Source organism: Capsella rubella, unplaced genomic scaffold (genome assembly GCF_000375325.1).
Source record: "Capsella rubella cultivar Monte Gargano unplaced genomic scaffold, Caprub1_0 scaffold_7, whole genome shotgun sequence".
Lineage (NCBI taxonomy): Eukaryota > Viridiplantae > Streptophyta > Magnoliopsida > Brassicales > Brassicaceae > Capsella > Capsella rubella.
Window position 1 is genome coordinate 15,470,202 of NW_006238917.1, and position 11,438 is coordinate 15,481,639.

General features: G+C 38.7%; 2 protein-coding genes and 1 long non-coding RNA gene across 5 annotated transcripts; all 3 read left to right on the top strand.

Moving 5' to 3' along the window:
- Window positions 1-4,870: 4,870 nt before the first annotated feature.
- LOC17880125 lies at window positions 4,871-5,952 on the top strand. The gene is made up of 2 exons (XR_002833027.1): window positions 4,871-5,336; window positions 5,453-5,952. It is a non-coding gene; the product is annotated as an uncharacterized LOC17880125 (long non-coding RNA).
- A 2,443-nt stretch (window positions 5,953-8,395) lies between these two features.
- Window positions 8,396-9,037, top strand: LOC17879116 (disease resistance protein RML1A). The gene is made up of 2 exons (XM_006282427.2): window positions 8,396-8,825; window positions 8,930-9,037. The coding sequence occupies exons 1-2, from the start codon at window positions 8,473-8,475 to the stop codon at window positions 8,997-8,999; spliced, it is 423 nt and encodes a 140-aa protein (XP_006282489.2). The 5' UTR covers window positions 8,396-8,472; the 3' UTR covers window positions 9,000-9,037.
- A 418-nt stretch (window positions 9,038-9,455) lies between these two features.
- Window positions 9,456-11,322, top strand: LOC17880377. 3 transcript variants are annotated; one of them, XM_023778389.1, is made up of 4 exons: window positions 9,456-9,526; window positions 9,957-10,291; window positions 10,777-10,848; window positions 10,983-11,322. In XM_023778389.1, exons 2-3 carry the CDS (start codon window positions 9,997-9,999, stop codon window positions 10,827-10,829), a joined length of 348 nt encoding a protein of 115 aa, XP_023634157.1. In that variant the 5' UTR covers window positions 9,456-9,526; window positions 9,957-9,996; the 3' UTR covers window positions 10,830-10,848; window positions 10,983-11,322. The 3 variants fall into 3 exon arrangements, with proteins under 3 accessions (XP_023634157.1, XP_023634158.1, XP_006284902.2); XM_023778390.1 differs by having other exon boundaries at window positions 10,990-11,322; XM_006284840.2 differs by having other exon boundaries at window positions 9,457-9,526; window positions 9,992-10,291.
- Window positions 11,323-11,438: the final 116 nt, after the last annotated feature.

The following is an 11,438-nucleotide window of genomic DNA, read 5'->3' on the forward strand; positions in this document are numbered from 1 at the left end:
ACTGCAGTTTTCCAGCTAAACTTCGAAAATACTTTGGATCTTCAAAGAGAACATTCTGATGAGGAGTGTTTTCAACCTGTTGCGGTAAAGGCGTAGCAACAGAAGAGCAATTTGACATTGCAGCAGTAATTAGAAGGTCTTCTGCATATTTATGTTGAGAAAGAAACAGCCCTCCTTGATGAAATTGAGCTTGAATTCCCAGAAAATATTGAAGCTTGCCTAGGTCTTTCATTCTGAATTTCTTATGTAGTTCATTGAGGAGCAGAGACAGCAAAGTAGAGGAATTACCTGTAATAACCATATCATCCACATAAAGAAGTAACATGATGACATTCTTGTCTTTGACACAAACAAACAATGAAGGATCTGCCATGCTGCAAATAAAACCAAAATCCAGAAGAAAATTACTGAATTTGTCAAACCAGGCTCTAGGAGATTGTTTAAGGCCATATAGAGATTTATGTAATAGGCACACATGATCTGGATAATCTTTATCAATGAATCCAGCTGGTTGCCTCATGTACACGGTTTCTGTAAGATCACCATGTAAGAAAGCATTTCGAACATCCATTTGTTTTAACTCCCAATTCATGATTGTAGCAAGATGAAGAACAGTCCTTACTGTTGCAGTTCTGACAACCGGACTATAAGTTTCAAGATAATCAATTCCTTCTTCCTGTTTGAAACCTTGAGCAACTAACCTGGCCTTGAACTTATCGAGAGATCCATCAGCATTGAGTTTGACTCTGAAAACCCATTTAGAGCCTAGTATATTCATATCAGGTGTAGGTGGCACCAAAGACCAAGTCTTTGTTTCAGAGCAGTTCTCCATTTCTTCATTACAAGCATCAGTCCATCTTTTATCCTTTAGAGCCTCTGTAATGGTAGTCGGCTTAGGGTATGTGACTTTATGAGCAAGAAGGGCATACCGTTTGTTTGGTTTACAGATTCCAGCTTTTGATCTTGTAATCATCGGATGAGTAGAGTTTTGAGTCTCGATTGCAGCATTTTGTTCTGAAGGGACAAAACAAGGTAATGATGAGTGAGCGCTGTTGCCTATAGGAACAAGATCAGAGCTTGCCGTACACCCAGTACACTCCTCATCATTAGCTTGCATTGTTTCAGAATTTGTTGCAGTATCAAGAGCTTGTGAAGTTGTACTTGCAGGAACAGGAATTGCAGGTGTTGTAGCAGGAACAGAAAATGCAGGAACAGAAATTGCAGGAACGGGAATTGCAGGTGTTGTAGCAGGAATTTCAGATGCTAGAGTTTCTTCAGCAGTACCGGTAACTTGAGTCCCTGTAGCTAAAAGAATAGGAGTTAAACCAGAATAATTTGAGTCTACAGCAGAGCTTGAGATTCCTTTTAGCCAGGCTGTGTATAATGGAGTTGGTGTGAACTGCTTGCAGTGATTGTAAGCATTTGCAAATGGAAAAGACGCCTCATCAAATAAGACATGGCGGCTGAGATATACACGATTTGTTGGTGGATAGTAGCAACGGTATCCTTTATATTTTTCAGTATAGCCCAAGAAGATACACTTGAGAGAGCGTGGATCAAATTTATTCGCTGCATATGCCCTTAGAGTGGGAAAACAGGCACAACCAAATATTCTCAATGCTGAGTAATCAGGAGGTTTACCATGTAATGCTTCATATGGGCTGATGCTTGTAGACAGAGCACTTGTGGGAAGAAGATTACAGAGAAAATTTGCAGTGAAGTAAGCTTCCACCCAGAAGCTTTGTGGAGTTTGGCTTTGAAACATTAATGTGAGAGCCATCTCAGTAAGTTGTCTATGCTTGCGCTCTGCTACTCCATTTTGTTGAGGAGTGTGAGGGCATGACATATAATGTTGAATACCAGATTCTTGAAGATGAGTGAGAAATCTCTGACTAATGAATTCACCACCACCATCAGATTGAAATATAACTATCTTATTTTGCAACAAATTTTCCACAAGCAGTTGAAACTTGATGAAAACTGAGCAGAAATCAGATTTTCTTTTTAAGGGATATAACCAACAGTATCTTGAATAATGATCAATGAATACCACATAAAATCTGAATCCTTGAACAGAAGATACAGGAGATGGACCCCAGAGATCACAATGAATTCTCTCTAAAGGCCTTGAAGCAGTAAAAGTAGAAGAACTAAATGGCAATCTTGAACTCTTCCCAAGCTGACATGCTTCACACACACTGCTGGTACTTTTATTGACTTGAATTGCCTTATTTGTAGATAAAAGTTTGAGAACCTGAGAGTTTGGATGCCCTAGCCTTTGATGCCAAACTTCATCACTGGTTTTGGTTTGTCTCGTAGAGTAGAACGTCTTAAACTTCGGATCCTCCAACTTGTAAAGACCATCACTTTCCTTTCCCTTTGTCAGAACATTGAGAGTTGCTTTGTCCTTGATAACAACATCATCAGAATCAAATGTGAAGGAACATGGGTAGTCTTTTGTCATTCTTGAAACAGACAAGAGAGGTTTAGCAATTTCAGGACAAACCAAAAACATCATAGAGAGGAAGATTACCTGATGTGGAAGGTAGTTTTGCTGAACCTATGTGAGTAATAGGAAGGAAGTTACCATCACTTGCCATGACAGTGTCATTACCAAGGTATGGCTGAGCTTGCTGGAGCTTGTGAGTGCTGTTGGTGATGTGAGCAGTTGCAGCAGAATCCGGATACCAGCTATTTTCATCAGTGACATCAGTGATATGAAGAGCAGAGAAAGCAGCATTAGTGTTTTCTTGGAGCTGGTAACTCTCATCAAACCTATACCAGCATTGTAAGGCATGATGACCTCGTTTTGCACAGATTTGGCAAGTTGGTCTGTCACTGGAAACTGATGAGGAGTTTGAAGATACATTTGAAGAGAATTGTTGATGAAAACCTCTCCCACGTGTTGAATAGTTGCCTCGACCTCTGCCTCTGTTACCTCTACCACGTTGCTGAGAAGACCTCATAGTGTTGAAGGCCAAGTGTGGTGAGACATCAGATGAAACAGAGTATCCTTGCAGGCGATCATCATAGCCAGTGAGACGCGAAATGACGTTATCGTAAGTTGGCTCAGGAATACGGTCCATGGAATCCTCAATGACAGTGATGATAGGCTCGTATTCACGACCTAAACCTCTAAGAGCGGCAAAAATTTTCATCTTTTCACTAACCGGATCTCCTATTGAAGCTAGCTGGTCACAAATGTCTTTTATTCCTCTAAGATACTCAGACATATTCTTGTCTAGCTTTTCAGCATTTTGAAGACGTCTCTGAAGCTCAAACAGTCTAGAAGAAGAGGTGCGATTAAAGTGAGAGATAAGTGTTTCCCATACCTCTAGAGCTGTGCGGGAACCAACAACAAGACGCAAAACATTTTCACTCATAGAACCAAGCAGCCATGCCTTGACTACTTGATCAGATCTAGACCAGCTTTCAAAGTCAGGATTTGATATTTCTTCCACCTTTCCATCGTTGTTATTACGGACGGGAATGGTTGCTCGAGGAGGCTGGATGACGCCATTGACGAAGCCTAACAAAGATTGAGTTTGCAGAAATGATTCAAACTGAGATTTCCAAATGATGTAGTTTTGCTCGGTGAGCTTTATGGTGACACAATTTGAGATGTGTAAAGAAGGAGAAGAATAGAGCTCCATGGTGCCGTCCATGGCTCTGATACCATGAAAGAAGAAACAGAACAAAGAAAGATTGTTTCTTTTGTTATTCAATCCTTAAAAGAAACATTACAGAGAGCAATGCTCTTATATAGGGTTACACATTGATTTGCCCTAATCTCTAGATTGTTCTTCTTGTCTTCTTACGTGGCATCACCATCGTCGCTTGATCTCAATGGCTCAAATCGGTTCGTTGTTTTGATTGCAGGTACGGACTGCTCTGCAGTTTTGTCTTCTGCTGCAGGAGACCGTTGCACAGTCTTGAGCGTAGGCGCGTGGTTGATGGACGCTTGTGTTGTTGAGCTTTTGTTGGGCCTGCGACTGATATTGGGCCTGTGAATTGCAACATTGTTAATAAGCAGCACCACCAAAGTGAGAAACTTTCATACAGGTCGTATGGTTTTGTCCGGGAAAGAAGACGGAATCTCCATTACATTAGGGATATTTATTACCTTGTGTATATTTGGAATTATCCAAATCTTTAGAGGAATTGGAACATCTGATCCTAGATGTTACTATTAGCTAGTCTGTCACTGGTAATATAAATGAAAACATTTTGCATTTCATCGGTAAAGGCTTGATGCATTACTAATAATGGATATTAGCCATATTGAAAAGGAAGTTATTGCTTATTTGTTTTCACATACTTCCCTCATTTCATATCCCAGTAAGGACCATGAGCATTAACAATTTAGCATACACTCTAGACCAGTTTCTTCAGTTCTGTTGTTGTTTTGGTTGTCGATGATGAGTATAACTTGAAAACTATCTCATACATTGAACGACTTCTTAGAACTGCCGCAGGATTTATAAACTCCAGACAAATGGGTGTTATCAAATACAACAGTCTTAAGTTTTCACGACTCATTTTATTGATACTTTGCTCTGTTCTTGTATTCTTTGATTTGAATCTTTTTATTTTTTCCTCATAGTTCAAAACAGAGAGAAACTCGCCAGAAGAACAAATCTTAAACCTCTTCAAATAACCCGTGTTGATCTCCAAACTCTTATTGTATTCAAATAGCCTGCTAACTTATGCTTCGTAGTTTTACTTCTTTTATTTTTGTTGGTCAACTCATTGTACTGTACAACCACCCCAATAAAAAAAAAAACACAACAAGGTAGCCGACCAATCCCAAACACGAAGTAACTAAGTAATCGGAGAAGACTTTATAACCATAGATAGCTAATATTTTGTTCAACATCACTCTCATGGCTTCTTCCTCTTTGACTCAGGTCTACCTGAGTTTCCACGGCCCAGACCTTCCTAGAGTATTTCTCAATCATTTACACGATCACTTTGCACGCAAGGGAATGACGACGTTCAAGGAGGTCAAAACAGGCCAGACGATCGGACCTGAATCCCTAAAAGCGATAAGAGAATCGAGAGTCTCGATCGTGGTGCTATCTAAGAATTATATATCATCAAGATGGTGTTTGGATGAGCTGGTTGAAATCTTTAAGTGCAATGAAGCTTCGGGTCAGATGATTGTGATGCCTATTTTTTTACCAAATTAGTCCGTCCCTTGTACGGCTACTAGAGGGGGAATTCGGAAGATGCTTTATTGAGAGAACTTGTCAAGGGGAAACAGAGGAAGTGAAGAAGAGATGGAGCAGTGCTTTGGCACATGTAGGATCTCTCCGTGGAGATTATTCTCTATTCTGGTTTGTTGTTTCCTTTTGGCTCAATGAATAATTACTAGGCTTCTTAATCAATAATATGGTTGAGTTTCTGAAAATTCACTCCTCCACCAATATTGTTTTTGTTTTCTTTATCTTAGGGATGATGATGCGGCAATGGTTGGAAATATTGCGGCTCGTGTTTCCCGCATACTTAAAGGGTAAATACTGCGGTTTGTGTTTCCAGGATACAAGCAACAGCGAATCACACATATATAAGATTAAAAACACATATATGTCTTATGAACACATTTAGATCGGTCTCTTCTTCCTTCTCTTCACGACTCTACGGTGGCGGGATGGTGATGGTCCTGTGTCACCTTCTCCGTTCGCCTCCCGTCTTCCTGGCTCGCCGGTGGTCCTGAGCCGGCGAGTATCCGCAGCTTTGTGGGGAGGCGGCTACGATTAGGTTTTCTGATAGTAGATTAGGGTTTCTGATTTAAATTGGTTAGCTACCGGTTTAGATTAGTTTTAACCCGGGTCGATTTTGGTTTGGTTATCTGGTTTGGTTTGATGTAATTGGACTGGGTCTTAAGGGGATTAATGTATGGGCCTATTCCGAAAATAGTACATTGTACATATGTTTTTAATAAATTGCAAGCCTTTTACAAAAAAAAAAAATATATATATATATATGTCTTATGAAAGAATTGTATTAGACTCTAACTCTATATAAGAATAAAATACAAATTACATTATCTTATATAGAGATGGAATAAATCAATGAATCTATGTTTCTTGAATTAAGATAAACATTGTATAATGAACTGTATTGACGATGAATAATGTTAAACTTTCGAAACTTAAATATTAACAATATTTATGAATAATCCTCTAGAAGTATATAGTCTTTTTTCCATATATCTTGGACTTGTCATCTTGATCATCGATTTATTTAGTAGAACACCAGTTCTTCATCTCCCAATAGTTGGTGATCTAAGGATGTTGAGTTTTGAGTTCCTGACTAAATCCTGCAACAAAGAAAAAGAAGAAATCAGTGAAGATGAAGAGATGAAGAAGTCGTCAAAGAAGTTGTCGAAGAAGAGGAGTCAATTAAAGAGAAGAAAGTCAATGAAAGAGCTTGTGGGCTCAGAGTGGGTTTGTTGTAAAGGGCCTGAAGTGAAGTAAGGCCCAAATAAAGAAGAAGTGTGTTTGTGTGTTTAAGTCTAGGCTAAGCAAGTAGAGTTGATGTTGTGTAATAGTTGTTGGTAAACCTTGCTTGTAAGCTTGGTTTTATCCTAGAGTGATGATGCCTACAAGTAAGGTTAGGCCTAGATGTAGAAGCATGGTGCAAGTGTGTGTGAGAAGCACTATATCTATGCTTGTGTGTTGTGTAAGAAAAGAACATTTTTTTCCCCCTTGAAATTTCATTGATAAGCATAAGAAAGGATACATGGTAGGATGCATATGCCCAAACGAGGGAGACTAAAGCCAGCAGACGACATACATGTACTAAATGCAATGTAGTCTTTAAGGTAAAATTGTGTGTTCTTGTGTTTTCTCTCTAAACAAGAACTAAAACAGAGAGTGAATCAAAGAGAGAGATAAAGAATGAGAGAACTATAACCTTGAGAGGTTGGGATGTGAGAATTACAACAAAGGAAGACACTAAACACAGAATGAGAAAGCCTCACCTAAGCTGAAGCCGGTTGCAAGTAGAACGGAGGAAGAGATCGTAAAGAAAGCAGACGAAAATGATTTGGTATAGACGAGGTCCCAAGGAGAAAGCTTTTCGGAAAAGATAAATCCCAAGAGCCGATGCCAATATGAGAAACAATTGTCAAGCGAATCTCAATTGTGAAAGAAGAAAAAAGAAAAGGAGAGTGCGAAGAAAATCTGTCAAAGAGATGATAAAAAATATTCACAAATTGAAGAAACTTGGCCATGCATACAGATTCAGCTTGTCATGTAATATACACTCCAGACCAGTTTCTTCAGATTCAGCTTGTCATGTATTATTATACACTCCAGACCATTTTTAGATTCTTGTGTCGTCTATCAAGAACGGAAAGACATGCAACACTATCCAAAAGGAACAACACCAACTAAAGCAAGATAAAGATTTTTTTTATTTTTTAATTAAATGTAACTGCCGCCATAAACGATCGTTAAAATTCTTTCAGATTCCATGCGGGAAACTAAAAAAGAAAGAACATTATTTATTCACAGGCTAATTGACTAGTTTAGTAGGTCCGATATTTTTAGTCGGCCAGATTAGTCAGAAACTTACCCCATAAGAATCAATAATAGGGTAGAAATCTTGAACAGGGAAGGTAAACAACTAAACCATAAACTCAAATATTAAGGTAATTAGGTGATTACGCGATACCAATTAGAACACACCTACTCTATTAAGGCTCAGAAATTGGGGAATTTTAGAAGATGATACTTGTTATCTTTGTGAGATCTACTTTGAGACAAGGGATCATCTCTTTCTAAACTGCCCAATATAGTTATGACCTTTGGATATGGGGCCTTGAAAAACTTCAGATCCCATTCGCTGGCTTCAACAATTGGGATAGGTTCTTCATGTGGCTAAAGACTCCATCAAATGACCCAAAAATGGCGCCATTAAAGCTTCTTTTGGCACAAGCAGTTATTTACTTTCTTTGGCATGAACGAAATGCTCCCATCTACACATGTACTCGCACTCCGGTCGAAGCTCTTTTCCCTATCTTTGATAGGCGAAGCCGAAACACTTGCCTAGCGAGGAAAGACATCCAAGGCATGCTTAATCTATAGAGGACTCTTTCTCTGATATATATATATATATATATATATACTTATTGTATCCTTTCTTATGGTCCTTGTACCGGGTTTGTTCATCCCGAAGTTCGTTGTCGTTGTGGCACCTTTTATCTATTTCCATGTAACCGTCAAAGTTATATATAATACCAGAAATTTTATTAAAAAATTAGAACACACCTAACCCTCTACCTACTACAAAAGCTTATATATCTATATATAGATAATAGACCAACATCTTGTTATTCAGTCTCTCATGGCTTCTTCATCGTTGACTGACATAAAGAGATACCACCAGGTATTCCCGAGCTTCCATGGCCCAGACGTTGGTAGAGAATTCCTCAACCATGTTCAAAATCAATTTGCACGAAAGGGAATGAGGACGTTCAATGATCAGGGGATCGAGAGAAGCCACACCATCGGGCCTGAGGTCGTGCAAGGGATTAGAGAATCGAAGGTCTCAATCGTTGTGCTCTCGCCAAATTATGCTTCTTCGAGATGGTGTTTAGATGAACTGGTTGAAATCATCAAGTGCAAAGAAACCTCGGAGGAGATGATAGTGATGCCTATTTTTAACCGAGTTTCTCCATCCAATGTGCGGATTCAGAACGGAGCTTTCGGAAAAGCTTTTGACAAAACCTGTGAAGGCGAAACCAAGGAAGTGAAGAAGAGATGGAGCAATGCTTTGACACATGTAGGATCTCTTCGTGGGGATTATGCTCTACTCTGGTTCGTATGAATTACTATCTTTCTTATTCATAACTTTGATATAATAATGGTGGACTTAATTTATTTGAACCACCAGTAACAACATTTTTGTTTTCTTTTGTTAGGGATGATGACGCTAAAATGCTTGAAGATATTGCTACTCATGTTTCCCTCATACTGAAGGATAAGTGCTAGACTAGGCAAATGCGTTGCCTTTTGTGTTAGTTTTTCTTTTTTTCCCCCTTAATAAACGCTTCCTTGAGTCCTTCCTCTATTTAGAGTTTGTTGGTAGTTTCGAGTGCTAAAGATAGAAAACTAGAATCAACTTTCAACTCCCACTCACTATGCAAAGTTGCAACATTAGTTTGATTTGGCGATACGTATGATCTGAAATTGGATAGTGACACGAGAGTTTTGCACCGCCGGAATCTCCGTCATTTGATCGGCGATGAGCAACAACGGAGCGAAGAACTTTGGTTCCACTGGCCTTTCGTAGTTATGAGATAATAAATAAGTGAACCCAAAATTAATATCCGGTTAATTCGGTTTTGTACGGTTCAATTTTAGGTGATCCCGTGTTGGCGGGTTCATTCCGAGATTAAACGTAAAATAACAACCGAGTAAAAATAATTAACTTATCTTTTTGCTCTTCTCCGGCGGCTAATACGATTTTCTGATCCGAGCAATCTCAGTCCAAAGCTTGCCGAATCTGATAATCTCTGGTTCGTTTCTATTCTTTCGTTGATTTTTTTCTTACTTATCTCCCTTCTTGCGTATGTATACGATTTGGGGGTCTTGATGCTTCTTTGAGAATTTTCTACAAGTCGAAACACATCTGTTAATGTTTCTACTTTCTAGGTTTTTCAACTGTTGGGTTTAGATTTTGTTTTTGATCCAATCTAATATTTCGTTGAGAGTTATTTATGAGTGATGAACCAACTACATATATGATTCTTGATTTCACTGCATTGTTGTTTTTCGAATATGACCATTAGTTCGTCTAATAGATTACAGTTTTTCATATTGTGGAGCTATTATAAACATTATGTTTCTTCTTTCCTTTTTTACTAAATCAAATGATGCTTAGTGGTAAAAGTTCAGTATTGTTACTAAAAAGACAAGTTCTTTTACATGTTCCTTGTAATAATAAAGGTGGCTGTAAGACTGGTGAATTTTTTATTACTCAGAAGGAATGGCGAACAAGATTGCATTCTTTCTCTCTGAAGCAGTGAACAACAATGCTGTATTAAACACATGTCTTGGAGTATCCTTTGTGGTTTTGGGACTCAGATCTCATCAACAGCAAATATATGTTGAAGCCTTAGCAGAGCAGAAAGTTTTGCTCTTTAAGTCTAATAAGGAAATCAATGTCGCTATGTGGGAGGGGAAACAGCTACTCTTTGCTGAAGCTGATGCCCCTGAAGGTGTTGTTTCTTTGTCCACGCTTAAGGCCATCTATGGTGAAGTCACCACAACTACACATTCTGGTAATTTACTCTCTCAACTACCCTCTCTTTTGTTTTCATTACCAGTCATCTAGTGTAGAATTTTTCTGTTATATTTTTGTTTAGTACATATCTATACAAACTAAAGTCATGTCTGTCCTACCCAAAAAAAAAAAAAAACTAAAGTCATGTCTGTCTATATGTCACCAGTATCAACAACAGACAAAGATTATGCCTTATATCTAATAACTGAACAGGGCTTGCTGTTTTTGACAACATTTAGCTATCCGTGGACCGTGGTTGATGTGTGTAATTAAGGATAGTTTCTTGATTTGCTTGGTGCGAGAGAGCATACTAGGCTAGCTTTATGGGTTGATTACATATTTACATGTCGTGCTTATCGAATACAAAGAGAAAATGGGTTTAGAATCGATATAATTAGTGCCCAACGAGAAGGGAATTGGATATGATCATGATTATGAAGTCGGCTTGATATTCACAAACTGGTTTTATCTTTCTACTTCCAGGTCACATAGTCAAGGAAGAGTCCAAAGTGTCTACACTCAAGATCATGATTTGAGAGGTTGTTAAATTCTTTGGTAGGTTCATTTCACTTAATATTATTCACTCAGCAAAAGTAAAGATTAGCATTTAGTCTCATAAATTGCATTTTTAAACTAGTTTGGCAGCGATTTTTTGTTGTTCTGATCCTTTTTCTGTTCTACCTGGTCAGTATACAGTAACCGAAGCTCCTAAAATAAAGTCAGATCAAGACCCTCTCTTGGGTTGATTGTTTTTGTGAAGGCTTTTCATGAAGGGTCGACCCATAATGAAACAATCCAATCTTCTTCTTTTTGGAGGAAGTCGACAAGAGTAGTGCTCACAGTTTAGAAGCTCTCCAGGTGTTTCTATAAACATTTATGCAAGCAATTGTTGAACATTTGCAACGTCTTGAGTGGCTTAGTTTACGCGGCAGAAACATCAAGAGAGTAACACATGTCCCGCACAGCGTAACGCATCTAGACCTAACCACCTAAGCAATAATGGTATAGAGGCGATTCCAGAGTGTGTCATAGGTCTCCCCAACTAGAAAGTACTTTCGTCTACAAATGCAGACAACTTGTGCCACTGCAAGGTCTTCCCCCTTCGCCCAAGTACATTGATGCAAGCAATGTGGATCACTCGAGAG

What these genes read in the sequence shown, in the direction of transcription:
- LOC17879116 (XM_006282427.2), top strand. Translation starts at nt 8,473, where the DNA reads ATGAGGACGTTCAATGATCAGGGGATCGAGAGAAGCCACACCATCGGG. An exon ending in GGGGATTATGCTCTACTCTG is followed by an intron (nt 8,826 to 8,929) that starts GTTCGTATGAAT and finishes TTCTTTTGTTAG; the next exon opens with GGATGATGACGCTAAAATGC.
- LOC17880377 (XM_023778389.1), top strand. Translation starts at nt 9,997, where the DNA reads ATGGCGAACAAGATTGCATTCTTTCTCTCTGAAGCAGTGAACAACAAT. An exon ending in CACCACAACTACACATTCTG is followed by an intron (nt 10,292 to 10,776) that starts GTAATTTACTCT and finishes TTCTACTTCCAG; the next exon opens with GTCACATAGTCAAGGAAGAG.